At 38.6% G+C, this 25,647-nt stretch overlaps 1 protein-coding gene across 4 annotated transcripts in view; it reads left to right on the top strand.

Annotated features, from left to right (window-relative positions):
- Positions 1 to 25,647, top strand: part of HELZ (helicase with zinc finger) — a 162,834-nt gene that overhangs the window by 90,611 nt on the left and 46,576 nt on the right. For all 4 annotated transcript variants that reach the window (XM_044247592.1, XM_044247589.1, XM_044247591.1 and 1 more), the window contains 7 exons: positions 2,388 to 2,566; positions 5,411 to 5,529; positions 6,685 to 6,830; positions 8,266 to 8,413; positions 11,464 to 11,647; positions 16,057 to 16,285; positions 24,086 to 24,290. In XM_044247592.1, the coding sequence (XP_044103527.1) occupies positions 2,388 to 2,566; positions 5,411 to 5,529; positions 6,685 to 6,830; positions 8,266 to 8,413; positions 11,464 to 11,647; positions 16,057 to 16,285; positions 24,086 to 24,290 (1,210 nt within the window). The remainder of the gene's footprint in view (positions 1 to 2,387; positions 2,567 to 5,410; positions 5,530 to 6,684; positions 6,831 to 8,265; positions 8,414 to 11,463; positions 11,648 to 16,056; positions 16,286 to 24,085; positions 24,291 to 25,647) is intronic.

Raw genomic sequence — 25,647 nt, 5'->3', positions numbered from 1 at the left:
GAGGGAGAAGCAGGCTCTTTGGTGAGCAAGGAGCCTGATGTGGCCCCTGGGATCATGACCCAGGCCAAAGGCAGACGCTTAACTGACTGAGCCACCCGGGTACCCCCATTTTTGCATCTTTTAGAAGTGATATTGGTTACTTCTATCAAGTTTATAGTCCTTCCTATCAGAGTAATGTTTTTAAAAGGTATTTCTTGACTTTTCTTATTTATATTTAGTTATATTTATTAAATATTTTTTTTATTGCTTTGCTGAAAAGTAATAATCAGTTTTAAGTGTTTCATGAGAGAACACATTTCAGAAGATCATGAGATTCGGTTTTATGCATATTACATTTGAGCTGCCTTTGAAATATCCTGAAGGAGACATATGTTAAATAAAAAGTTGATCTGCATTTTGGAGATGACAAGGTCTTGGCTGGAGAGAGAAAAGTGTGTTGAGTCAAGAGTATTGGTGGTGATTGAAGCCATGGGCCTGGCTGAGACGGGCCGGGAGAGAACAGAGCCGGAGAAAAGGAGTGTGCTGTGTCAGCCGCGGGAACCCTAACCTAGAGAGGAAGAACGAAGGCAAGGAGCGGCTGAGTCGTGGGAGCCGAGGGCAGGGAGTGTGGCTCGCAGGGAACAACAGCAGAGCTGGGGCCTGCTAGTGGTCAAGCACCATGATGGGCCTGGAGAGTAACCAAAAGATTGAGTAACACGGATGTTTGTATCCCTTGACTGGAGCCCATGCTCTCCTGAGTTCTTTTTTACTTTGACTGCTTCTTGCCAGTTTCCTTTACTGTTTGCCTCTTCTTTTCCCTGCCTCTAGATGTGGGGGGTAACCATCAGTCGTTCTCCCAACAAGTTTCTTTTTTATCTACACTTACTCTCCAGCTGATCTCGTCTAGTCCCTAGGCTTAAATATTATCCCAGTTGTATGTTTCTTGTCCCAGACATTCTCCTGAGCTTCAGACTTATATATCCCCCTGCTTATTGAATATCCCCACATGGACGTCTGCTACTGAATTTGTCCACAACTGAGTTCTGTTCTCACTTCAGATCCGTTCCTCACTTTGACCATCTTTGTAAACACTGTCATTCCTCTAGTTTCAAAGGCACAGAATCCTCCTTTCTCTTAAATTGCACATCTGGTTCACTAAATCCTGTCAGCATTACTCTCTAAATGTGTAGTGAATCCAACCATTTTCACATCTTTACTGTTACCACCCTGATCCAAACTGTCATTTTTTTCTTGTCCAGACTATTGTAACAGCCTCTTAACTGTTCTTTCTGCTTCTCTCCCCTGCCCCTGTCCAAGTCAGTTGTGTGTTGCAGCCAACTTGTAGTGGCTTGTGAGACCCAGTCATGTACATGTCTTCCCAAGTTCATGTTCAGTGACATCATGTTGGTAGCTTGAAATTGGCCATGGTAGTGGATTTTATACCACAGAACTCAGCAAGCACTACAGATCAGCACCACCCCTCCCCTCCAAGCTGGTCGTTCAACATTTACCAGCACACCACTGTCCAGCTCTCCCCCCCCAAACTATATATTCTGTCCAGAGAAACAGAGTGGTCCTTTATCAACATAAGAGCATGTGACCGCCCTGTCAGAGCTCTCTGATGGCTTTCCATTAAAATCAGAGTAAATCAAAGCCTTTATGAAAGCTTGGAAACCATGTGATTTGTCTCTGTGCTGGAGCATAGCAGACACCCAGTATATCTTTGTTGTACTGAGTGGGTGGATGGATGGATGCCTTGTTTCTGTACCATTTTAGTAGTCTGTCGCATGAGGCCTATTGGTATTTTTCTTTTGCAGTTAATGGAAAGATGCTCTTAAGATTTTTTGATTGTCCAAAATTTAAATTTATTTTTAAATCTCCCTTAGATAATATAGATAAACCTCCTTTAGATTTAAACATGGGTGTTCAGAATATATTCTGAAGTGAAATGCAGATAACTTTTAAGTTTCTATTGTAGGTGTGCAATTCACTATTTTTTACTAGCATAGGTAATTACAATATTAATTAAGTGTATTTTTGTAAGAATATTCTGGAAAAAAGTAATTCCCAAATGGGAATGTTTTGAACTAAAAAAACTATAGTGTTGATGAAACTGTTGGTCATTCTGTTGTAAGATTGATCTGAACACTTAAAAATAATTAGATATTTATTTTATGATAGTGCATATATGCTCTCTGTTTGAATCCGTTTTTGGTAGAGCATAGTCACATACATTTATATGTAATATACAGTTGTATGTTAAATTCTAACTCAGTAGAGTGTTAATGGTTACCAGATTTATTTGTTAATGTCCAGATATGGTAGTCTTAACACAATAATGTTAATTTTTTGAATATGCTGGTAAGATGTTAATAAATATAAATAGGAAATATTATCTTCTTTTATAGGGTATATTTCAGAAATCGCTGGGTAAAGACTGTCCACCCAGTTGTGCATCAGTACTGTTTGATCTCAAGCGCACATTCCACCTTTCAGATGCCACAGAAAGAAGATATTCTTAAACACCGAGTGGTTGTTGTTACATTGAATACTTCCCAGTACCTCTGTCAGTTGGACCTTGAACCTGGTATGCTGACTCAAGACACAGATAGGGTGTCTCTGAATGCATAGGGCTTCTGCATTCAGTTTAGACCAGGGGTTGGCAAACTATATAGTCTGTGGGCCAAATCTGGCCTGTTGTCTGTTTTTATAAATAAAGTTTTATTGGATGGAACACAGCCATGCCCATTTATTTACCTATTTTTTATGTATGGGTGCCTTTGTGCCACAGTAGCTGAGTTGAGTAGATGCAGCAGAGATTGTATGGCCAACAAAACCTAAAATATATACTGTTTGGCCTTTTACCCCCAAAAAAAACCAAAACCAAAAACAAACAAACAAAAACAAACAAAAAAAACCAAAGTCAACCCCTAGTTTAGACATTTGAGTGACCACTATTCTGTTTGTTTTCTTATCAGATGGTATTTACTTACTATTGGCCATGTGAAAAATTCAAATTTGGATAGTATGTGGTTTTTTTTAACAATTTTTTCAAGTTTTTGTTTTAAAATGCTGTGTGTTATACAGTGTAGAGACAGCAATCATGATAGGTTTTTCAGACATGCTATTAAGATTATTATATTTAAGTACAGTATCTGTAAAATCAAACTAATGTTATATGAAGTACAGATATAAGATGACAAGTAATTCTGATAACTGTGGCAGAACTTAACCATCAAAAAGTGGTACCACTTTAAGGTATTTGCTTTGGAAGAATATTCATTTATTACTGCCATATTATAATGGTTGACATTGCTCAACACTTTTTTGCTCTCTCCTTTTGGAATTGCTTTCAGAGCCAGTGACAGATTCTTTTGAACTTTCCAGTCCCTGGAAGGTAGATACTGTTCTCTTCACCTTGAATTCCTGGCATCTGGCCCAGGGTATAGACACCTGGAGGCCCTTGATAAACCTCTCTTTATCTTAAATGAATGAATGGTGGCCAAACTTTCTTTTTTGAGGGTAGATTTAATTTTAGAAGAGCTTCAAAATCTTTCTGAGCCACGTCTGGTAAATAAGGTAGGTGATCAAACTGAGCAGTGCCATTAGGAGTAAAAAAAAAAAAAAAAAAAGGGAGAGAGACGTGCCTCTCATGTAATGAGACTTATTTTCTTGTGCATACAGCTCATAGCTGGCTGGTGAGGGCAGTTACAAAAGCAGAGTTTCAAAAATGTTTTGAACAGTGACTGCATCATTGGAGTGAGTTCTGTTTCCTCCCAACTGACTTCTTTGAATGGAACAGCACTTATTTGAAATGTAAATTTTGGTATGTTTATTTAACAATCAGTCTCATTACTTCATGGTTATACTCTGCCTTTTTGCCACTTAGATGAAATTCCCAAACCTCCTAGATAGTATACTTTTGTGGGAAAGTGAAGAATGGCTTTGAAGAGCCAGAATATGGAAGAATACTTAGAAGTTGCCCATGTGCTTTGTTCTGGGCTTACTTATATTTGACTTCATTTAATTCTCATATCAGCCCTGTGGAGGGAGGGTTCTTTGGCAGAAGAGAAAACCAAGGCTCAGGCTAAATCAGTTTGATTAATTCAAGTTCCCTGTGCTAGCTTAAGTGATAGCTCTAACAGTTTCATGATATATCCAGTTTCATGATTCAAGCCTAGCTCTATTTAATTAAAATGTCATCTAATGAAAACAGTAGTTTTCAAGTAATTAGTTTTGTAGAACAAAAAGCACAAAGTTCCCTTAACAGGGAGAAAAATGCACAATGCTCTGTCATGTTTGGGCCACTGTCAGGAAATAAACAAGTTGTTGATACTTAACGCTATCAACTGTAACCATAACCATTTGTCTGAATGATGGTGGTCATTACTGCTGGTCAGTAAGATTTAGAAGATTCCCAACCTAAAAACAAGTTGCATAAAAAATGGTTTGGGACTTGCTGATATTTGCGACATAGGGATAGAAACGGAGGGTTCTTGAGCCCTCCTCCCAGGAGACTCATCAATCCAGAGAGTTTTATAACTGTCATTCTGTTGAGAAACTACTTCGTTCTTTTGCTATCCTAGTAAAAAGAAGGCCCCTTTCTTCCTAACTCTGTATATTGGCAGCAGAGGAGAACTTTTTCCTTCTCCGTATTGAGACCGTAGGATTTTTGCCTCTTTTCCCACTTAGGGCAAAAGGACTTCCTCCTCCCTCTGGACACAGAATCCTGTGCTCCAGTGCGAGTGGCCGTAGCACTAAAGATGTGGGATGCCTCTTACTCTAGACGGTTGGCTTCTGTCTGTGCCTTTTTGCACGCTGGTGATTTTGTTTTTCAGCCAGGGTAGGCTCTTAGACAAGTAATTTTATAGATACACCAGACACACACAAAACCCCCTAACTAATCAGATTAGTGAATCTGCTCATCGACAGTCCCTTTGTTTCAGTCAAGGTTGGTTTATAACTTTCTCCCTTATATTAGATTTCAGGTATGATTTTCATTAATATTTAATATGCACAATAAAGCTGAAGTTACTTATAAACTGCCATTGTTTTATTTTTGATATTTCATCACACAGATAATGAAAGGACTATCAGTGTTCAGTTGCTGGCCCTTCTTTTTGCTGCAAAGCTGCTATCTTGTACTTTAAACATCTTTTTTAAGTGTACTCAGTCAGCTGTTCGTCCGGGGGCCCTTAGCACCAGATGCCATTTCATATCTACTAGTGGGTAGAATAGTTATTTCTTTCCATCTCTGTTCTTTACATAATGATTTAAATTAATGATTTTCTAAATTGGGGATGGGCATTGAAAGTACTCCTAACTCTGAAATCAGCACACTGAACTCTTTCCTTAGCAGATAAGGAAAGAAGTACTGCTGCCTTTATTGCCGCTGTGAGATGCTTTACTGTGTTTATACTGTACTTTGTAGGGTTTTTTACACACATTCTATTAGATGAAGCTGCCCAGGCCATGGAGTGTGAAACCATTATGCCTCTAGCATTAGCAACTAAAAACACTCGGATTGTCTTGGCTGGTGACCACATGCAGGTATGCGCCCTCTGAGTCATCGTATCGAAGGAGCTACTAACTATGTTTTAATGTTTAATACTCTGTTTTCTAAAACGTCCTACGAAATTGTGCCATGTATTACAGTATAAGTACTTTAAATATTTCTGTGCTAATAATGAAAAATACTGCCTTTTCTGAAGGAAAATTACTATCCCACTGTTCTTTTCCTTCTTTGGATAGAGAGTGGAATGAGTGAGTCTGTCAGTGTTATATGTCATGCTTTTAATTTGAAGACCAGCTTTCTAAGTGTGAAATTTGATTTTTACTTTTCTTTAGAAAATAAATTTAAGTTGACCTCCCTACAGTTCCCCAGTTCTTGTCCCTAACATTTGTTTTCATGAAGGGTTGATTTTTTTTTTTTTTTTTGCCATCATGGGAAACAGTGTACTTAATCCAGAATAATATCCCACATCTCAAAGAATGTGTCTGAGTTTATGGATTTCAATACCCACATAAGGAAAGAGAAATAGAATTTTTCTGTTAATCTTTGTTTTACAGAGTTGCGGTTTGAAGTTCTTTCTCTTCTGCTCTAATCGAGGTTGAACCTATGTAGTATTGTAGCTCTGACGACATCATGAAAGAGTTGAATGTAGAGGAGGAAATTCTGTTTATGTTTCTTTGCCAAGAGCAGTTTAGTTTTGTTCTCTAGTCATCAAAAGTATGATCAAGAATGGCTCCTTATACTTTATGAGATAAAAAGCATTATTTTACTGATTATTCCATTAAATTTTTGAATCATAGGCTGTATATCCTTCCAGCTCACCCTTTTAAATAGTTGATCAGTTTTAGTGAGATAAGTGCCTCACTCCCTCAGTGGTGCAGTAGGGTTGCATCTCTGAAAGTCACTGAAGTAATAGCTATTTATTATGTTGGCAGAGCCCTTCGTTAACCTGTGTGTAGAAACTCTGTGCTGTGTCGATATACTGAAATGAAGAGTTAGAAATTTTAGCCCAGTTCTTTACGGTAGTAAAATTGTTCAGAGAAAGTATTTTTGTTTCTGCTCATTCCAGCATTTGGCATGTTGAGATTTAGTACATCAGAGGTTTCAGCATAGTGGATTTTTTTTATAAGTAGGTTAAAAAAGTGCTACTTACATATTTAGTTAAATTTTCTCTGTATGTTTGTCTGTTACAGCTCAGTCCTTTTGTTTACAGCGAGTTTGCCAGGGAGAGAAACCTTCATGTTTCATTACTTGATCGACTCTATGAGCATTACCCTGCTGAGTTTCCATGTAGGATCCTCCTCTGTGAGAACTACCGCTCCCATGAAGCTATCATCAAGTAGGTGTGCCCCTCGTGTATCACACTTCCTGCAGTCTCGGGGGAGGGAGCTCACTGTGGCTCTGGAAGCGAGGGACAGGCTCTTCCCAGCACAGTTACACGGTGTCCCTGACATTGCTAGTTCCATGAAATTTTATTTCTGAAAAAGAGTGCCTCAGAGGTCAGCTGTCATGTGCCACAAAGTAGGGCAATCCTGGAAACGAAAATTTTCGGTTCTACCAGTTAGGATGTTTTTCTGTGACTAAATATGTAAAGATGTATGTAAAACTATATGTCAAATGTATTGACAGAACACGTAGTAGTTTCTTTTATGTCTGGCCGTGTTATACAGGGCCTTTGTTTTAAAAGTAAGAAGGGAGGAAGCAAGCAAGGAAGGAAAACCTGTGAAACTTAGTCATGAAGTTTTTAAAGGTTTCTATTAAATACAGTATGCATCTATAAAAATAAAAATATCATAAGTGATAGCTCAATGAGCAGTCACGAATTGAACAGATTAAGAAACAGAACATTAGCAGCACTCTGGAAAGCCCCTTTTGCTCCTTTCCGGTCACTGCCTCACCAAAAACTTAAGAGTTTTTTAAAGTTTTTTTTTAAAGATTTTATTTATTTATTTGACAGAGAGAGATCACAAGTAGGCAGAGGGACAGGCAGAGAGAGGAAGAAGCAGGCTCTCCGCTGAGCAGAAAGCCCAATGTGGGGCTCGATCTCAGGACCCTGGAATCATGACCTGAGCCGAAGGCAGAGGCTCTAACCCAACTGAGCCACCCAGGCACCCGAGTTTTTTAAAGTTTAGTATAATTTAATAATATTGATGATGTTAGTGAAAATCGTTTTAGGTTTCTCTGGAAACAATAGGGTAGGTACAAAAATAAATTTAGATTTAACTATGACCTTTATCAGTCTCTCAAAACGTGAATCTGTTGTTGCCAGTCATTTGCTGTAGTCAGTAATGAATCAAGTACTTAGTATTTTCATCTGTAGAAAGTATTCTTTTTGCAGCTGAAGACTTCAGTATCCTTTGGGTGTGTGTGTTTCAGTGTCTATATATCTTTGTGTTTGCATGTATGAGTAAATGATCCATATAAATAAAAATATGTGTTAACCAAGAAAATAGCTAGTAACTTCCACAGAGAGCAAGATCCCATCTCGTATTGAACTATTGTCATTTCTTCCTTTCCTTTCTATATTCTGGCTTCATACCTGACCAGATTCATTTAGCAATGGTATACCAGGAGCCTACCCTGTTGTTATTGCTGTGGTTAATTTTTGGGACAGTCTTGCCCTCAAAGGTGTTAGATGTTTGAATTAAAATCAATCAAGGACATACAGCAGCATTATTAGAGTTGACTGATGTGTTTTTTTTTCTTATGGGTGAAGTTAATTTTGATGATAAATCACTGTCTATTTACTTATTTATTTTGGTCTTTTTTGGCAGTTACACCTCTGAGCTCTTCTATGAGGGCAAATTGATGGCCAGTGGAAAGCAACCAGCACACAAGGATTTCTACCCACTAACTTTCTTTACAGCACGAGGGGAAGATGTACAAGAAAAAAATAGCACAGCTTTTTATAATAATGCAGAGGTACCTTAGTTTTTTGCAGATTGTTGACATTTTCACATTCACGTGGTCTGTTCTTGAGTGTTTATTTATAATTTTGGGTTGTCGTCCTGTTGTATGTCATTTACATGAAAATAGTATGTAAGGTTAATTCTTTTTGTATTACATTTATTTGTTAAAATGAATCTCCTGTGGAAACAAAAACTGATTTACATTTTGATTACATTTGATTTACATCTTTTTTTAAAGATTTTATTTATTTTTTTTATTTATTTGACAGAGAAAGAGAGAGCGCAAGCGTGTGCACAAGTAGGCGGAGCATCAGGCAGAGGGAGAAGCAGGGAGCTCGATGTGGGGCTCTATCCCAGGACCCTGGGATCATGGCCTTAGCTGAAGGCAGATGCTTAACTGACTGAGCCACCCAGGCACCCCTTGGTTTACATTTCTTTCTTTCTTTTTTGGTTTACATTTCTTATGACAAAATACAAAATACATGACTTCGTTTAAAAGAAAAGCCAATACTATTTTCATAGATTATTATTGTTAGCTAACTAAAATAGACTGTATTTCATAGTACATACTCAAATGAGTTACCATTTTAAATGAGACTTGAATTGCAGAATCCTGTGCTCCAGATAGATTATACAGGCCCGGGTGACAGTGTTCCGAAGCCATTATGTGCTGTAACTTGTATGTTTCTCTTACAGTTTCTGACTTTTTAAGTTTAGAGAGAATGTGGGTAATATGGTCAGATCAGGCAGCAGACAAAAAACCTGTGAAGTCTTTAAGGGTCAGCAGGCCAGAGTCTCTGGGGTTAGGTACTGGCTGTCACAGGGAGTAGAATTCTGGACTTCAGGAAACCCAGAGGAGGGGGTATGGTTGGTTGGTCATTAGAGGAATGGGTCTTGATCTGGATCTCCATTTCCCTTTCTTCTCTTGAGTCCCATGCTTTGCTCATTTTATTTACAAAGAAATGCATCTTATTATGTAACCGTAATTCATCTTTCTTTTTAAAAAAAAAAATGATCAGAGGTCTATAGTTAGAAGGCAGTACAAGAAAATAAACTGCTATTAACTGTTCAATATAGGTCTTCTGTGGCTTGGAGCTATGGAAAATGGGATCTGATGCTCACCAGCTGCCAAAACCACCTGGAGTAACTCTTTCAGCCCAGGGAGGTAGGGGAGGTCAGAAGTGCCTCTCAGCTACTGAGATAGCCTTTCTGTAGGAGCTGTGCAGGGATGGGTGCATCCAGAGTTTGAAAGCCCCGGCCTCCCTCTTCTGACTGAGTTTCTGTACACTTTGTTGGATAAATGCTTCTCAATTTCTTGTAAAGTCTTTGATCAATCTCCAGAGACTGATTGCTGATTTTGCTCAGCTTAATAGATGTCTGTCTGGGAGAGAAGTTTCCCCAAGCTCCTATGTCACCATTCCAAATCTGTGTATTTTGACTTCAGTTTTAGGCTTATCCCTTCACAGAGGGATGAGGTAGAGAAGTGATCCTATATTGCTTAGTGGTAGGAACTCTGTGTGTGTGTTTGGGTGGGGTGAACAGTAGAGGTGTCTCCCCAACTTTCATCCACCCCCATATTTAACCAAGTAGGTGAAAATAGTTTTTTCTTATTCTTGATTGCAGTAGACTCTGGCCCACCTTTCTTACTCTTTATCCTGACAGCGCCACGCCTTCAGTCCGGCTTATTTCTTCAGGACCCTCGGACAGTCTGTATGTCTGAAGCACTTCATGCTAAATCATCATAACAGGGGGGAGACCCTAGTCTCTACCACTGTCATTCATTGAGTTTATATCGGGCAGTGAGAACTGAATCCTAGCTAATAATCCTCAGGTTCTTAAAAGGAATAAAAATACTGTCAAATTTTTATTAAGTATATTTAACACTGTAAATATAAGTACATATTTTTAACAAATATTAAATAATGTTATTTAAAACAAATTTAAGAGATTTTATTCTCAGGGCACCTCAGTGGCTTAGTCGGTTGAGCATCTGACTTTTGGTTTCGACTCAGGGCTTGATCTCAGGGTTGTGAGATTGAGCCCCACATTGGGCCCTAAGCATAGTCTACATGAAATTCTTTCCCCCTTCTCCCCTTCCCCTCTGCTTCTCCCTCTGCTCGCCTGTGCACACTCTCTCTCAAGCAAATTAATAAAATCTTAAAAATGAAACAAAACAACTTTCTTCTCTATGCCCCTAGAGTCTTGCCTAACCCTCTATTGAGCTTGCTGTTTCCACACACACACACACACACACACACACACACACACACGGAATATATATGGAATCTGTTTTCTAAATATACAGCAATCCCTCAGCAGGCAAAGAACATGTTTTATTAATCTTTGTGTCCCCCACTGTGCCAAGCATTGAAACTTTGATCAGTTCCTTGTATTAAAATAGATCGAATAAATTCAGTTAGGTAAAATATGGTGTTACTTTATTGTAAGGTTAATGAAATGGCTTGAGCAAACTTGTACTACCAGAAGGCAGTGAATTGTGGAAATGTCTCTCCAGTCCAGATTTATCTCAGTCCTAGCTGTGGTTTGGTGATAGCTCTTGGCTGCTTTGCTTAGTTGTATTAATGGGGGAGGGTGACAGTTCTAGATCTTGTACTGCTGAGACTTCATGGTGGCACTGACTCTTGGAATCTTTCAGATGGCTGTTCATTTCACTGGCCTGATACAGACTGAATGGACTAAGAAATCCTGGGAATGTGGGGAATGGCTTCCCTGACTCCCTAGATGGGGTTGCTAGTTTCATGGCCCTTTCCCAGTCCTCCTCTCTAGCTAGGAAATTGAAACTGGCCCCATTTAAGAATGGAGGCTGACTGAAGGGTGAGGGCCAATAGCCCATTACATTGTTTCTGATATTCATGTGTTCACTGGGTGCATTTTACTTGGGTAGAATTTTACTCCTTGAAATGTACATAAAATTTTTCTCCTTGTGTTCATTCCAGCAAAGCATTAGAGGACGTTTTTGAATGACATTTGCTAAAATGGCATCCTTCCTACATCTGTTTCAGTTACCGTATCTTTAATATGCATATGTGTGTTTGTTTAAAGGTATTCGAAGTGGTGGAACGTGTGGAAGAGTTGAGAAGGAAGTGGCCAGTAGCGTGGGGGAAGTTGGATGACGGCAGTATTGGTGTGGTCACTCCGTATGCTGATCAAGTGTTCAGGATACGTGCTGAACTTCGAAAAAAGAGATTATCCGATGTTAATGTAGAAAGGGTGCTAAATGTTCAAGGTATGTATTAATTGAAATGAATTAACATATTCAGATGCTTAAATCTTAAAGTGTGTACACATTTGATTTTTTAATTCTCCAGGTCTTTTTTTGGACAAGCAGTTGTGTATTCATTTCATACCAAGTTCTTTAATGCCAAATTTGGCAATTAAAGGTCAAGCTCATTTACATGTTTATTAAGTTTTTGTATCCAGATGAAAGAAGTAGGAACAAATGGATTTTTTTTAAAAGATTTTATGTATTTATTTGACAGAAAGAGATCACAAGTAGGCAGAGAGGCAGGCAGAGAGAGAGGAAGGTAAGCAGGCTCCCTGCCGAGCAGAGAGCCCCATGCGGGACTGGATCCCAGGACCCTGAGATTATGATCTGAGCCGAAGGCAGAAGCTTAACCAATTGAGCCACCCAGCGCCCTGGAACAAATGGATTTTTTCAGTGATTGTAATAGTGTGAATGCTACACACTACATCTGTGTGCAGTAGTTGTAATCATAGTAGTGTATAACACCTACTGTCAGCATACTCTATCTGAAGAGTAATTTGTTCATAAGGGTTTTTAAAAACTTGTACCTATCAAGCATATTCTGTTTAAATGCATTTTTAAAGACACAGTTTGTTTTTTAACCTATAGACGTTCCTAAATGAATAGTTACCAGCAGCTCATTTAAATTGCCTTCATGTAATTAGTTGCTATAGAGTTTGTGCTTTTATTTTTTATAATTTTTTAAAAAAGACTTTATTTATTAACAGGGGTGGGCAGGGGTGGAGGGAGAGGGAGAGGCACAAGCAGACTCCCTAATCAGTGTGGAGACCGATGTGGGCCTCAGTTCCAGGACCTGAGATCATGACCTGAGCTGAGGTCAGACGCTTAACTGACTGAGTCACCCAGGCACCCCGAGTTTGTGCTTTTAAATATATGAAGCAACATTATCACATAATGTGATAATGTGTTGGAAAAGTTCAGTACAATTACAGTTTTAGGTTTCTCGGGAATGTGCAATGGTAAGAGCAATGCAGTTTTAGATTATGGGGACAAAATAGTTCTATACCATGTGTTGTTCAGATCCCTCAGACTCTGGGCATTTGTTTCATTATTTATTTACATTTACTACATAATGTAGTACTGGTTTCAGGAGTCAAATTCAGTGATTCATCACTTACATGCAACGCCCCCTGCCCTGGACAACAGGTGCCCTCCTTAATACCCATCCCCCGTCTAGCCCACCCCCCGCCCATCTTCCTCCATCACCCTCAGTTTGTTCTCTGTCATTAAGAGTCTCTTATGGTTTGTTTCCCCTTCCTCCATCTTCCCATATGTTTACCTGTTTTGTTTCTTAGATTCCACATGGCATTTGTCTTTCTGTGATAGACTTATTTCCCTTAGCGTGATACATTCTGGTTCCATCCCTGTCGTTGCAAATTGCAAGATTTCATTCTTTTGGATGGCTGAGTAATGTTCTGGTGTGTGTGTATGTGTGTGTGTGTGTATGCATGCATGCGTGTGTGGACGTCCATTGTGTGTGTACACCACATCTTTATCCGTTCATCAGTTGATGGGCATTTGGGCTCTCTCTAGTTTGGCTGTTGTTGATAATGCTACAGTAAACACTGGGGTGCATATACCCCTTGGAATCTGTATTTTTGTATCCTTTGGGTAAATACCTACTAGTGCAATTGCAGATTGTAAGATAATTCAATTTTATTTTTTTGAGGAACCGCTGACTGCTCTCCAGAGTGGCTGCACCAGTTTGCATTCCCACCAGTGTTCAAGAGGGTTCCCCTTTCTCCACATTCTCGCGAATACCTGTTGTTTCTTGTGTTGTTTATTTTAGTCATTCTGACAGGTGTGAGGTACATGGTTTTGATTTTTTTTTTTTAAGATTTTGTTTATCTATTTTAGAGAGAGACCGTGCACACGTGAGTGGGGAAGAGGGACAGAGCGGGAAGGAGAGGGAAAGGAAGAGAATCTCGAACAACCTCTGTGCTGAGCACGGAGCCCAGTGTGCAGCTCAATTCCAAGACCCTGAGATCATGATCTGCGCTGAAACCAAGAGTTTGGTTTCTCACTTACGACCGAGCCACCCTGGTTGCCCATCATTGCGGTTTTGATTTGTATTTCCCTGATGATGAGTGATGTTGAGCATCTTTTCATGTGTCTGTTTGTTGAAGCAACTGTCTTTTTTCCAGTGGACATTCTGTCCTGCTTTGTCGAAGATTAGTGGACCATATAGTTTTGGGTTCATTTCTGGGTTTTCTGTTCTGTTCCATTGATCTGTGCGTCTGTTTTGTACCAGGACCATACTGTCTTAATGACTACAGCTTTGTGATATAGCTTGAAATCCAGAATAGTGATGCCTCCAGTTTTGTTTTTCTTTTTCAGAATTGCTTTGGCTATTTGGGGTCTTTCGTGGTTCCATACAAATTTTAGGATTATTTGTTCTAGGTCTGTGAAAAATGCTGTTAGCATTTTAGTAGGGATTGTATTAAATATGTAGATTATTTTGGGGAAGTATAGACATTTTAACAATGTTTGTTCTTCCAGTCCATGAGCATGGAATGCTTTTCCATTTCTTTGTGGCTTCTTCATTTTCTTTCATAAGAATTCTGTAGTTTTTAGAGTACAGATCTTTTACTTCTTTAGTTACGTTTATTCCCAGATATCTTAGTTTTTGCTACAATTGCAAATGGGATCAATTTTTGATTTCTTTTTCTGCTGCTTCATTTTTGGTATATAGAAATGCAACAGATTTCTGCACTTTGATTTTATATCCTGAGAGTTTGCTGAATTCATTTATTAGTTCTCACAATTTTTTGGTGATGTCTTACAGGTTTTTTGCATTGAGCATCATGTCTGCAAATAGTGAAAGTTTGACTTTGTCTATCCAATTTGGATGCCTTCTTTTTTTTTTTTTTTTTGGTCTGATTAAGGCCAAGACTTCCAGTATTATGCTAAATAGTAATGGTAAGAGTGGACATTTGGGCATTTGTTTATTTATTAAAAGATTTTATTTATTTATTTAACAGACAGAGCACAAGTAGGCAGAGAGTCAGGCAGAGAGAGAGAAGGAAGCAGGTTCCCTGCTGAGCAGAGAGCCTGATGCGGGGCTCGATCCCAGGACCCCGAGATCATGACCTGAGCCGAAGGCAGAGGCTTTAACCCATTGAGCCACCCAGGCGCCCCTGGGCATGCATTTAGAAGGAATGTTACCAGTAAGGTAGGAGGCACCCAGAGGAGACCTGGGAGAGGTAATGCATGATCTAAAAACTGCCACATGGGACGAGTCAGAAATTATTGAAAGAACCTGGGTTGTTTGGCTATCGAAGACTGAAGATTGATATTAAAACTGTATTCAGAAATTTATAGATTTGCCGCAGAACGAGGGAATAGATTTGTTACTATAAGAAAGACCATAAGAAAAAATGCCGTGCAAACTAGATTCTCAGTAAGCCTTCTTACAGAGTCCACTGTGTTTGCCTTGGTTAGCAGGAAGGCTGGTCCAAGGAATGGGCCTTGTATGGAGTGGGACAGGAGTTGAGATAATCATTAAGTCTGGTTCCAGAAATAATATTTTTAAAAGTTTAATAAGATTTATCATTTTAATCATTTTTGTACGTTCATTCTGAAAGTAGTTCTCCAGTTCAAAAATACATAAAATGCCACTGTTCATTGGCATTAAGGATATTAACCTCATTGTGCAGCCATCGCCACCATCTGTCTCCAGAACTCCTTTCATTTTGTGAAACTGAAACTCTGTACCCATTATGTGAAAACTCCCTGTCCCACTTCCCTCCATCCCCTAGCCTCTTGGAACCACCATTCTGCTCTCTCTATGAATTTGACCACTCTAGGTACTTCATAGAAGTGTGGTCCTGTGGTATTTGTTCTTTTGTGACTGGCTTATTTTATTTAGTGTAATGTCTTCAGGGTTCATCCATGCTGTAGCGTGTGTCAGAATGTCCTTCCTTTTTAAGGCTGAATGATATTCCATGGTATGTATACACCATATTTTGTTTATCCACTTATCTGTCGATGGACACTTGAGTTGTTTCTGCCTTTTGCCCCCGTGACTAATGCTGTTATGAACATGGATATATAAATATTTTTGAGATCCTGCTTTCAGTTCTTTTGGGTAAATGCCCAGAAGTGGAATTGCTGGATCCTGTGTTAATTCTATGCTTCATTTTAATTCTGTGTTTTAGTTTTATGTTAATTGTTTTAGGAGCCACCACACTACTTTCCGGAGTCTTTGGCATACCATTTGCCATTCCCACCTGCAGGTCACAGGAGTCTCAGTTTCTCCACAACCTCACTGACACTTGTTACTTAGCAATAACATTTAAAAACTGAAATGCTTTTATTGTATCAGTGGTTCAAAGTAATCTTAAGTCTTTCATTCATTTATTTTTTTATAGGAAAACAGTTCAGAGTTTTGTTTCTTAGCACAGTGCGTACAAGGCATACTTGTAAACACAAACAGACACCGATAAAGAAGAAAGAGCAGCTGCTGGAAGATTCCACGGAGGATTTAGATTATGGTTTTCTCTCTAACTACAAACTTCTCAATACCGCCATCACAAGAGCACAATCCCTGGTTGCTGTGGTGGGCGATCCCATTGCTCTGTGCTCTATTGGAAGATGCAGGTAATTCTGTGTTACTAAAGCATTAAAGGGGTAAATGTACAGTAATTTGCATCCCTATGTATATACTTATTTATATGACCTCTTGTCTAATTAAAATCAGGTTCAGTCACCTGATATCAGTGGGGACACAAAAACATATTGCTTTGGGTCTATTCATTATGTTCATAATTATGTATTCTTTCATTCAGTCATAATGCAGCAGGTATTTCCTGAGTGCATGCTATGTTCTAAGCGCCTTTCTAGCCACTAAGAATGTATCAGTGACAGAAATGAATAAAAATCTCTGCCTTTGTGGGCTTTATGTTTTATTGGGGAGGAGAGGAAGACTGAGAAAAAACAGAATGAGAATACTGTATGTGATAAGTTCAGTGTAAGAGACATAGAACATAAAGGAGAATTAGGAGTGATGGGGTGCGGCAGGCTGCTTTGTGATTTATGGAGTGTGGTCCGAGCTTCCCTCACTGAGAAGCTGACTTTGAAATGAAGGAGTGAGCTCTGCTGATACCTGGGTAAAAGTGTTCCAGGAAGAGGGAACAGCTTGTGCAAAGGTCCTGAGGTAGTTTTGTGTATATGTGTATCTTTGATGGAGATTGAATTTTTTATTGATATTATTTCATTTTTTCCCTCTTCATTATTGTGTGAGCTTGTTTTTGGTGAATTTCCTTCTCTACTTACTTTCTCTCAGGGCTTCTCAGTGTAAATGATTCTTGGTGTTTGGTTAATCCAAGGGTCTTAAAGTTAAGGAGGTTAGGAGCGGTTATTACTTGTGTTTGGATAGTGTTGCTAGTATTCCTATATTTTCTACTAAAGTGTAGTTAAATTATCAAAATAAAAAATTTACTCTTTATACACTTACTTTATTTATTTTATTTATTTACACCAGGTAATAGGAATTTTAACTGTTTGAGGCTAGTAATATGAGACTTGGTCTTTATAGTGTTGAAACTTATGTTACCATTAATAAAAAACAGTTGAACAGAAATTTATAGCCTATATTATTTATGGAAAATAAATAGAGTAGGGATTACTTAAAGTTGTGGAAGTATTCTGGACCTGTTAAAGTGAATTCAGATAGTAGAAAGCGATGTAGACAGTTCCGAATATGCCTTGGGTAATTATTTCTTTTTGATAGTTAGAATTAAAGTAGACAGAGCTGTTAAGAAGTGGCCTAAACCACCTTTTCTATTGCAATATAGATATGGCAGCGTTTTATTGTCTGTTTTCCTGTTTCAGCAGGAGGAAAAATTCTATGGGGAAAGGAAACAACTGGTACTTTTAATAATAATCTGCGTGTAGTAGAGTTTAAGACTCCAGAAGAAGTAAATATACTTGATAGGGGAAAGCCATTAACAAAGGAATCAAGTAGGTTTAATTTATGATTAGGTTGTAAAAAATAACCTTTTATTAAAAAAAAAATCCACGGGACTCCTGGGTGGCTCAGTTGGTTAAGTGACTGCCTTCATGGTCATGGTCCCAGGGTACTGGGATCAAGTCCTACATGGGGCTCCCTGCTAAGTGGGGAGCCTGCTTCTCCCTCTGTCTCTGCCCCTCCTTCCCACTCATGCTCTCTCTCTCTGACAAATAAATAAATAAAATCTTCAAAAAAATAATTAAAAAATTAAAAATTCCACAAAACTCGAGTGGTCCATGGCTTATTTATGCATAGCTAAACAGTCCTGTTGTAAAATCTCTCTTTTTTTTAATAGATTTTATCATTTATTTGAGAGCGAGAGAAAGAGAGGGAAGAGAGAAAGAGAGGGAAAAGCAGACTCCCCACTGAGCAGGGAGCCCGATGCAGGGTTCGATTTCAGGACACCAACATCATGATCAGACGCTTAATCAACTGAGCCACCCAGGCACCCCCAAAATATCCTTAATTTCATACTTAAAAGATAGATTTCTGTTCATTTTTAGCCACTAATGATGAAAAGTTGGGGAAGGGAATGTATTTATTCCAAGTTACAAATGAATAAAACTAGGTGTAATAATTTAGCTTTTCTCCTAAGAATTTTAGGAGTAACTTTAATTACTTTATAATACATTGAAAGCATATTTGGTTAGAATATTGCTGTGATATTTGCCATTTTGTTTATATTTATCATTAGAAAAATGTGAGAATACATACACTTTGGTTAGAATTTAATAGATTAAAGCACATATAAAATAGGACAACTTATTAAAAAAAAAAACTAGGGGGAAAAAAAACAGATTAGAAACTACTGGGGAAGTAAGTAGATATAACAATAGCCTTGAGCCAGATTTGTTTTAGCCTCCTTTTATAAATAATGTCAAACATTTGTCAATATGAATATTATTTTTCAAAAATGATTATCCCTTTTGTAGAGTTGTATTATGCTCTGAATTCCATGAGATAAGCATTTTTCGCCCCTTCTGTGACATAAATTGTTATTTTATTAGGTGAATAATTCTGAGGCCGTGTTGTCAGGATTATCTAGGGCTAATTTTTAACTTGTAGCCAGGCCTATTGTTTGCTTATTTCTTACTATACAGCGGAGTGTAAGAGGTTAACTGTATTATGTAGGGAGAAAAAAAATCACGTGATGTATAGCTAATTTGGAATGCTGGTTATCTGTGTTATTTGGACAGTTTAATCACGGCTTTAATCCAAGAGCTGAAGTATATGGGTATTTGTGCTTTAATCTTTTAAATTTCATTAGAAATTAATTTAATCTCATAATACAAGTAAACTTGGGGGACATACATGATTTTTTTTTTTCCCAAAGCTTTCAGCTTTTCACTAGGTATTTCAGCTTTTCATTAAGTATGATGTCAGCTGTGGACTTGTTGTATATGTCCTTTATTTATTTATTTTTTTAAGATTATATTTATTTCAGAGAAAGAGTGAAGGAGAGCATGAGAGTGGGGTGAGGGGCAGAGAGAGAAGCCGATCCCCCGCTGAGCATGTTGCACAATGCAGATTTGCAGGGCTTGATCCTAGGACTCTGGGGTTATGACTTGTGCCGAAGGCCCAAACTGACTGAGCCGCCCAGGTGTCCCTACATGTATGATTCTTAGGCACTGTAGTAACAGAGGAATGAATTCTTTGTAGTTTGAGTTAATCAGCCACGCCCCCTGTGTCCCATTCAGTGTTTGTGAAAAACTAATATATTTCCAAATATTGATTAAATTTTCAAGGAATAATTATGGTATATAGTATACCAGGGTAGATGGCAACTGTTAGGGGCACCTGGGTTGCTCAGTGGGTTAACCTCTGCCTTCGGCTCAGGTCATGATCCCAGGGTCCTGGCATCAAGCCCCGCATCGGGCTCTCTGTTCAGCGGGGAGCCTACCCCCAGCCCCCGCCCCACCTTCTCTCTCTGCCTACTTGTGATTTCTGTCTGTCAAATAAATAAATAAAAAATCTTTAGAAGGCAACCATTACATAATCTTTTTGTTTATTTATTTATTTATTTGACAGAGAGATAGCACAAGCAAGCAGAGTGGCAGGCAGAGGGAGAGGGAGAAGCAGGCTCTCTGCTGAGCAGGGAGCCGGATGTGGGACTTGATCCCAGGACCCTGGGATCATGACCCGAGCTGAAGGCAGCTGCTTAACCGACTGAGCCACCCAGGCGCCCCTTTTTGTTGTATTTTTAAATAGCATTTATCTATTAACCTTAAGTGAATGTAGTGACCTTCCTCCTCGCCAACTCGCCAAGTCAATGAATAGTAGCTGCTGTTTACTGACAGCTTTCTTTTGCCAGGTGCTTGGTTAAGTGCTCTGCACACTTAGCCTTATTCAGTCATCCCAACAACCCTGCAATGTGTGAATTTTATTTGATTCAAAGAGTTTAAATTACTACCCAAGGTCATTTACCTATTAAATGGGTCACTCAAACAGATGTCACACCGACTTCAAAACCCAAACTCTTCTCTCTGGCTTACCCTGTCTTTCCCAGGAACTGAAGAAAATGCTTGTATAAAATCTACAGCATATGGGGAGGGCCGGGAGGAGTCATACATTTCTCCAAACCAGTGTGTTGGGAAGAGGTTTTCTTGTGAACTGGATTTCTTCATTAGCAAATTCCATTTACTGAGTGAGATAAAATCGTATTTCAGATGTATGTATATGTGTTTGTATACATATGCACTCTCTATAACTTAAGGATGCCCAGTGATTTTTCACCGTTTTGTCGGTGATCTTAGAAGCAAGGTTAGCATAAAAACAAAACCAAACTTTGTTCATGTGGTAACTAAAATTAAGGTTATCTTCTTTGAAATACTTGTAATTATATTACAATGTAGAAACATACTTGGGTTCTCTAGTTCAAATTGTTGTCATAATAATATGTGAAAATTTTAGGGATGGGTCTCAGAATTAGTGCACCCTATGAATAACCACAGTGGTGAAGTCTTTTCATTCTGAATATAGTTGAAGTTCTCAAGTGATCTGTGTGTTCAGAATTGCCTCATAGGGGGTATAGCTCAGTGGTAGAGCATTTGACTGCAGAATTGCCTCATAATGCCATACATAGTATTCAATAAAGTATTGTGGAGTTCAAGGGCTGTGAGCCTACATGAAGAGAGAAAAGAAAAAAAATTATTTTTTTAAAGATTTTTAAAATTTATCTGACAGAGAAAGAGAGGGAGAGAGGGAACACAAGCAAGGGGAGTGGGAGAGGGAGGAAGAGGCTTCCTGCTGGGCAAGCTGGGAGCCCGATGTGGGGCTTGCTGGATCCCAGGACCCTGGGATCACCACCTGAGCCAAAGGCAGATACCCAATGACCCAGGAGCCCTAAGAAAAGGAAAATTTTCAACTTTAAGGATTTTTGAAGGAAGGGCACCTGGGTGGCTCAGTGGGTTAAAGCCTCTGCCTTTAGCTCAGGTCATAATCTCAGGGTCCTGGGATCGAGCCCCACATCGGGCTTTCTGCTCAACGGTAGGGGGAGCCTGCTTTCCTCACTCTCTGTCTCTGCCTGCCTCTCTGCCTACTTGTGATCTCTCTCTGTCAAATAGATAAATAAAATCTTTGAAAAAAAATTTTTTTTTGAGGGAAAAAACACATTTCTCTGAAAATTTAAAAGTGAGAAAGTATAATAATAATACTGTTGGTGTCTTGTTTTACACATGTGGAGATTGAGCTACAGAGAGAGATTAAGTTATTGAATTGCCTGAAGTAACACAGCTGAATGACAGAGCCGTGACCAAAACCCCAGAGTGGAGTTCTGGAATCCATGTTCTTGACCACTTCCCCATACCAGTGGGTCATTCAAAGGATAAGTGAGATTTAAAATAGAGATTTCAGGTTACTTTCGGAACTTGTTTAACTTGAAGAACTTACTGTGTTTATTGTTCTGAAATGGTGTCCATTAGCTCTAAGCCTGTGTCTTCGAGATCCCTGACATCTTGTAGACAAAGACTGTCACTGAGCTACTAGCTTCTCTTGAACTGTGGGGTTGTTGGAAGGTTCTGCTTAATTAACTCTGTGTAACTTCAGCTCTTGTTCAAGAGCAGCTGAGGTCAGTGAGGCTGGGTATAGGAGCAGGGTATGGGATTTTAAAAGGAGCTTAAACATAGAACAAGTTCTATGCTGGAAATGAAAATCCGTTATAAAAAATTGGTATTAAAAACTTAGAATAAAAGTTGCTGTGTCTTAAATTTCAACCCAAATATGAAATGCCATTTTATGAAATTGATACTTTATCAATTAGACCAAAGAAACTTATGAATGTAGCATGTAGAATCATGTTGATAAATGTTCCCACAGTTGAATACTGTGGCTTTATTTAAATCAAAAGGGCAGAAAAGTTTATGGATTTTAGCTTCTTAGTGCTATATTAAAGATAATCCAGGGTACCTAGGTGGCTCAGTTGGTTAAGTGTCTGCCTTTGACTTAGGTCTTGATTTCAAGGTCCTGGAATTGAGCCCTGCTTCTCCCTCTCCTTCTGCAGCTCCCCCTGCTTGTGCTCTCTTTCACACACTCTATCTCTTTCAAATAAATAACTAAAAAATAGAAAGGTAGTTCTTCCTTAGCTTATCAGACTGTGAGAAAAAAGCCTTGATTCCTTCAGAAGGGTTCTTTTTTCCCCCTAGGTCACATACATTTATGTATGTATGTATGTATGTATGTACGTATGTATGTTTTGGAGAGGGAGAGAGAAAGCAGGAAGGAGCAGAGTGGGAGAGAGCGGGGCAAGCAGTCTCTGCAGTGAGCCTGGAGCTTGTCCTGGGGCTCTGTCTCATGATCCCAAGATCATGACCCTGAGATCTTGACCTGAGCTGAAACCAAGAACTCAGCCACCCTGGTACCCCCAGAAGGGTTCTTAATAAAAATAAAGGTTACTTGTGTGCATTTCTTAGCAACACATACTTCCTGTAGCTGAATGACTATTTTGTTAGCCTTTATATCTTATTGTCAGAAATGCCTATTTAACATTTTGTAATACTTGTTGTTGACATATAGACCTGAAATTTCTTTTGGATCCATTTCTTAAACTCGTCTTTAAAAAAGCATAAAAGACATATGTAAGAGAAACATAGTTCAAAATTAAACCCTGCGAAGTTTTATGAATGTATGAATAACCCATTTTCCACTCATATACTAACTTTTATAATATAAACCTTTTCATTTATGCTTCTTGAAGCTATCTTGATTTCTTCTTGTCCACCTGGACACAAGGATACCAACTTGGGAAGAAACCATTTCATATATCTTTTATAGTGTAATAAAACATTATTTGAACCTCATGTTAAAGATAGGTATGCATATTTATAATAGTCATTTAAAAATTTTAAAAATTTATGTTGTCTTTTGTAATATGTATTTAATTTTTTTGATATTTAAAGATCAGTTTCCAAACCTATAGGAAAACAGCTATCCAACTATAACAAGTTTTTGAATTTTTTCCCTTTACTGTTTATTAATTTGATTAGGAAATGAAAAATCAACATTAAAATTCACGGGGCGCCTGGGTGGCTCAGTGGGTTGAGCTGCTGCCTTCGGCTCGGGTCATGGTCTCAGGGTCCTGGGATCGAGTCCCGCGTCAGGCTCCCTATTCAGCGGGGAGCCTGCTTTCTCCTCTCTCTCTCTGCCTGCTTCTCTGCCTATTTGTGATCTCTCTCTGTCAAATAAATAAATAAAAAATATTAAAAAAAAAAAACGTTAAAATTCACATCTAACTTCCTGCATTTTTCATAATCACTTTAACTCTCTTAGTCAATTAATGTTCTGTGTTCTGCTTGTGACAAGGCATCTGTTTAAGTAAGAGAAAATACAGGAATAGCTAGTTATTTCTTAAGTATCTTCCTTGAGGATTATCTACTTTGGGGTTCAGATTTATGTCATGAGTTGGCTTTTCTTAGTCATCTAGCACCAGGTTCCTTTGGCCCCATAATTCAGATTAGTTTGATTTATATATGTGTCTATATTTGTGTGTGTCTGTAATGTATATGTAAGTATGTATTAAGTACAAATCATCTGTAAAATGAGGTAGCATCAGTTTTGAAATCCTTACTTATTATGTAGATAACAAAACTGTCATTTTTAGATTAGTGTGGATAATTGAGTATTGACCACATTACTTGCATTGATCAGGCAAAATTAATTGAGAGCATAATTTGTATTTTCCACAATATTCGACTTGACTGTAGTTTCAGAATTGAATTTCTGGAGTCTTGTGATCTGGTAGAAAGATTATACCTGAATCATCGTCAGGTGAATGTTGATCTGAGGATTTGGGGTGGGAAGAGGGAATTTGAAACTATCTTTAGTTGCTTATGTTTGTTTCTGTGATTTTATCCACTGAAATTGTATACTGATCTTCTAATAAATCTTTTCTGTAGGAAATTTTGGGAACGGTTTATTGCCCTGTGTCATGAAAATAATAGCCTACACGGAATCACTTTTGAACAGATCAAAGCTCAGCTAGAGGCTTTAGAACTCAAGAAGACGTATGTGTTGAATCCACTGGCACCTGAATTTATCCCCCGGGCTCTACGACTGCAGCATTCAGGAAATACCAACAAACTGCAGCAGTCACCCCCCAAGGTAAAGCCTGCTATTGGAGTCGAAGAGGGTAGAGGGAGAGAACAGCACAGAATGGCCCAAGGTTCACTGGGCTGCAAGTTTCTTCAAGTATTGAAAATGAAGGTTACATTGGGTGGCAAGCAGTCTCTTCAAGGAGCTTGTTTAGTTCGGATATGCACGTGAGAATACAGTGTGGTGTGTAGCCATGCTCAAGGTCATAATCATCCTCAAAAAAGTTTCCAAGTACCTGATTGCTTTTGTGTCCTTTGTATGATACCTCCCTGTCCTCTCTGCTGATAGGCGTTTATTTAGCATGATGTGAATACAACAAAGCAGTTTAAAAGACTGTTAACACTCATTAAAAAGAGCCCTCAGCGTATTATTACAAGAAATAATATTATATAATAGTGTTTGTCGAAAACAGTTCTAACCTGTGTTGATCAATTCCTTTCAAGTAATATTTGATCCAGTGAGAAAATTTGGTTGACTTCTTGAAGATTAATTGACTTGACCTATATTTGTTGTGTAGGAAGTAGTCCAGTCAGGAGTGGAGGTTGAGTCAGTCAGGGCCATGTCTGCTTTTGAACCAGTTATTTTGGGCAGGGACAGCTGCTGTGTTTGCTACAGTGCCTGAAAAAAATAGGCTTGCACCTACCATCTAGAAAAGAAAGTTATGAGAATAGCGTGTTTAGTATCTGCTCTGGTTTTTTTGGTGTGTTTATAGTCATCAGTATGGTATGAAATTTATTGACAGGAATGAAGTAAAAGAATATGTCAGTTTGGGGCTTCATTTTAAAAATGTAAAACCTGATATGTGAACAATAATTAATGGTTTAATATCTTGAAAATCTTTGAGCTGAATAGGTATTAAGCTGAGAAGAGAACTACTTCTGTATTAATATACCATTGTATATTATTAAATAAAAATGGTCCGAATGTGCAGTCATGTTTTACTGATTTGGGATTTCTAGGGGATTAAACATCTTGTATAAACAAGTCTTCTAGATTTCTAAACCTTTAAAATATTAATTAATAATCAACTTATTTATCAGAGAGTTAAGTTGCTTCTCTGTGCCAGCTGCTGGGGTAAGTGTTAGAGAAGCATGGGGGAGCACATGAGGCCCCCTGAGTCCTTTGCAGCAGATGTTGGAGGGTGATGGTCAGAGGAGGCAGGTGGATTCAAGGCAGTTTTCACCACAGAGTTCTTGTTTAGCAGTCCACTGAATAGAGGGGGATAGTGCTAGACTGAGCAGACATTTCAGAAACTAGGATATAAAAGCTCCGTCAGGGCAGAGATTTTTGCCTGTATTACTTACTGCACTGGCCTCTGTGACTAGAACAACACTGGCTCATCACAGGTGTTTCAAAGAATTTTTTG

The sequence above is a fragment of the Neovison vison genome, chromosome 5, assembly GCF_020171115.1.
Source record: "Neovison vison isolate M4711 chromosome 5, ASM_NN_V1, whole genome shotgun sequence".
In the NCBI taxonomy this organism is placed as follows: domain Eukaryota; kingdom Metazoa; phylum Chordata; class Mammalia; order Carnivora; family Mustelidae; genus Neogale; species Neogale vison.
Note: the sequence above shows the minus strand (reverse complement) of the source record. Positions and strands in the feature narration are given on the sequence as shown.